Source organism: Lottia gigantea (assembly GCF_000327385.1).
Source record: "Lottia gigantea unplaced genomic scaffold LOTGIsca_262, whole genome shotgun sequence".
NCBI classification, from domain to species: domain Eukaryota; kingdom Metazoa; phylum Mollusca; class Gastropoda; family Lottiidae; genus Lottia; species Lottia gigantea.
The window spans coordinates 26,234-29,826 of record NW_008708806.1 but is presented as its reverse complement, the minus strand read 5'-3'; the positions used below and the strand labels follow the sequence as shown (position 1 = coordinate 29,826).

Below are 3,593 nucleotides of genomic sequence, written 5' to 3'. Positions count from 1 at the left end.
TTTGGGCGGCCGACAATTTCTTTGGCGGAAGAAATTCAAGCTGTCCTACAAAGCTTTCACTAGGTTTCGTTTTGTTTCGTTGTTCTCTTTTCATTTTCATACTATCAATTTTTGCACAGTCTGCAAGGCATTCTTGATAGCCATCTCTTATCTGTCTTATTGTATTGTATTTTGTATTTGTACTAATCAAACCTTCAATTTCAGTTAAAATGGCCTCTTCCCAACAAGCCACCAAGGTTAGCTATGCCGATATTGCGAGTCGGCCAGCTGCTACCATGCAACCCAGGGTAGCAAGGCCGGAATACTCCAATATCGTGATAGTGAAAGCCAAGCGGGGGCAAAACTTTCGGCAGCACGAATTCGAAGGTTATCGGCGACTTCATCCGTAAAGAGTGGAAGTATAGCTCTCTTCCGGAGGTCAAAGTCCTGGCTAACGGCAACGTGAGGTTGAATTTTGAGTTCCTGGCAGATGCGGTTTATGCTGCCAACCAAACCGGACTGTGTGGGATGAACGTGGACTCGGCCATGTCCACCTTCAACAAGACGGAACGGGTCGTCATTTATGGCGTCCCCTCCGAGTACTCTGAGGGTGAATTGCTGGAGGATCTTAAGCTCCACAATCACGCTGTAGAGGGTTTATACCTCTACAAACCTCGGGAGGGCAAGTCCGTTAGGACTATCCAACTAACCTTCGCAAGCGGGAAAGTACCTAATGGTCCTCTTCCCCTTCTATATTCTAGGTACCAGCTGCACCCTTACATCCCCAAGGTACGAAGATGCCAGAAGTTGGGTCATTTGGAGAAGCTCTGCCGCAGCAAAGTTTGCTGCGAAAAGTGTGGAGAGGGGCACAGCATCAAGCTGTGCAAATCCAAGAAGGTACGGTGCGTGAATTGTCGGAGTGATAACCACTCCAGCAACTCCGCACAGTGCCCTTCGTTCCTGTCCAGAAGAGCGGAGATAAGGATCCAGCACACCTACAAGGTATCCTCACAAGAAGCTCGCCATCACGTCTCGGCCAACACGGTGCCGGCTGCCCCCAAGCCCGTGGTCGAATGCCCCAAACCTGCCCCGGCTCAAACTCCGAAAGGATTCACGCCGGAGTTTAAGGATGAGTCTAAATTTTTTGATTTCTGTTGCAGGTTGGTTGCAGTAGCAATCAGTTCCATAACCAAGGCTGGTAAAATTAATGCAAAAGACGTCATGGACGCAGTATCAAAAGTATGTGCCGACCACGTCACGAATCAACAACCACCAAATAAAGATACCAAACCAAAGAGGAAGAGATCCAGCACGGATGTTCCGAAGACTGACGTAGTGGGTCAATCAGTGGAAACGCCAAGAAAAGTAAAGGCGGTATCCACGAGTGGCCAACCTCGTCAGTCGAGGAGCATCTGCAGAAGTACAGGCTCCAGACCCGTGAATGAGCGCTCTAGAAGCACTTCACTAGCTAGACCACTGCCTCAGTAACGGAGATGGACGTATAGGTTTTTACGACACCCCAAACCCCATGCTAAACCATACTGATCCATTAAGTCACTAATTTTTTTACATTCGATTTCAGGTTTATACAGCTGAACATCAATGGCCTGAACGTACCTGAACGAAAGACCCAACTGGTACAGCTACTACAAAGGAAGCAGTATGATGCCGTTTTCCTCCAAGAGTCCAAGCTCGGTTCACGGATTAAAGACCCCTCTCATCAATGGTTATACTTTGATCAGATTAAACAGACCTAATGCTCTCAACCATCGAAGTGGTGGGGGTCTGGTCATCTACATCAAAAATGGTATATCCCATAATAAGGTTTCTCTGGAAACCATCGCTCCTCTGGAGGCACAGGCGGTATCCTTTACCGACAAGTCCAAGGTTTTTTCTATCGTTAATATTTATCGACCCGAAGTCAAAGGCAAACCTCAACGATTCGGTGAATATCAGTATGTTTACGATCAGTTGCCCGGGACCGACAATATTGTGCTTGGTGATTTCAACGCCAAACACGTATTGTGGGGCTCGCCAACAACTGACACTAATGGTAGACAAGTTGCTTAGTTCATTGAGTCCAATGACCTGGTTAGCATAAATGATGGTAGCATTACTTATGTTGGTGCAATTGCTCCTCTTGGTTCGCATCTCGATCTCACATTAGTAAGCAGTCGGTTGGCTAAAGACTGTACGTGGGAAGGAACCAGTGAGACCCTTGGAAGTGACCATGTTGTCATTGAAATCACGCTGTCACGCAATGTTGTGAAGGAGGAAGTCATGTGTCAAGGCAAATGGAGACTAGGGAAGGCTAACTGGGATTTCTTTAGGCGTCATTTCACTCGTTCCAAGCTACATCTGACAAGGGACGAGGACGTCTTTAGTTTTTCTGGGAAGTTGACTCAGGTTATTACTGAAGCTGCTATGGGCACTATTCCCCAGACTAAGGATGGCATTGCACGTAGGCCACCTAAGTCCTGGTGGTCCGATGAACTTCAGGCTGCCGTATATGCTCGCAAGCGGGCTCTACGACGGTTTCAGAGGTCACTGATCTATTGAGAGAGCATCAGCTCGATCAAGTAACGATCCTTGAACGACGCCTATCGGCTACTCCGTTTTGGAAGGTTACCAACCCGACAGTCAACACCCAGCTGATCACGAGAACCCAGTGTGAGCAAGAGCTCGCGCTCTTGATCTCTTTGATTCCGTGTACGCCGACCATTTGAAGATCTACACCGATGGTTCCAAGAGTAGTACCGCAACAGGTTACGGATTGTGCATCCCAGCATAAGGCATCCGCATCAGTTAAAGGATCCCCCCGCACTGTTCAGTGTTCACAGCAGAACGTCTTGCCATTAGGGACGCGGTAGCATGGCTGTCCGTCAATCACACGGAGCATGCCGCGAATCTATCCGACTCGCTAAGCAGCCTCCAATCTATTTTTTTCACCTCTTCTAATTGCAGGTCAGAAGTTATTTCCGAAATAAGAAGAATGATCCACAACCACCAAACCAACAACGACCAGGAGATTGAATTAGTATGGGTTCCATCGCACGTCTCCATTCGATCCAATCTAACTACCAAGAACTACCTAGTTTGCGATATCAGCATCCGCTGGAAGCGAACGTTAACTTGTCATCTACCTACCTACCTCATATCGATATCATTCATTCTTGCAAGTCAAAATGAAAGCTTCATTTATTGGTTCCTCATTCATAACCCGTCTTCACCACTATTTGAAGAACAGACAAGAATATCTGCACAGAAACTATACAACGCAATTCCTGGGGAAAGGCGGGGCAGGCTACAGACAGACAGAAGCTCAGCTACGCTATTCTTATCAGAGGAACGATTTCTTTACACATGCAAATTGAGCGTTTCCCTGGGTGTCAGCAGGCATTTAACGCATTATTAACGATTACTTTCCCACATGCAATGTCGATAGTCTTATTAATGATTGATTTGAGATGTTTTTCTTTGATAGACCGAAATACAGACGTCGTGTCTACAGACGTCGTGTTCGTGTACGTAGGGGGCAATGAGGTATTGCCCGGACTACCTCGGGGTTTCATGCCCGTTGTATGCACAGATTGATAAACAAGATAAGGCTTCGA

General features: G+C 47.1%; 1 protein-coding gene across 1 annotated transcript; it reads left to right on the top strand.

The window, feature by feature from the left end:
- Positions 1 to 209: 209 nt before the first annotated feature.
- Positions 210 to 1,600, top strand: LOTGIDRAFT_175269 (hypothetical protein; the record flags this gene model as incomplete). The annotated part of the gene is made up of 3 exons (XM_009056131.1): positions 210 to 385; positions 1,140 to 1,344; positions 1,562 to 1,600. 3 exons carry the CDS (start codon positions 210 to 212, stop codon positions 1,598 to 1,600), a joined length of 420 nt encoding a protein of 139 aa, XP_009054379.1.
- Positions 1,601 to 3,593: the final 1,993 nt, after the last annotated feature.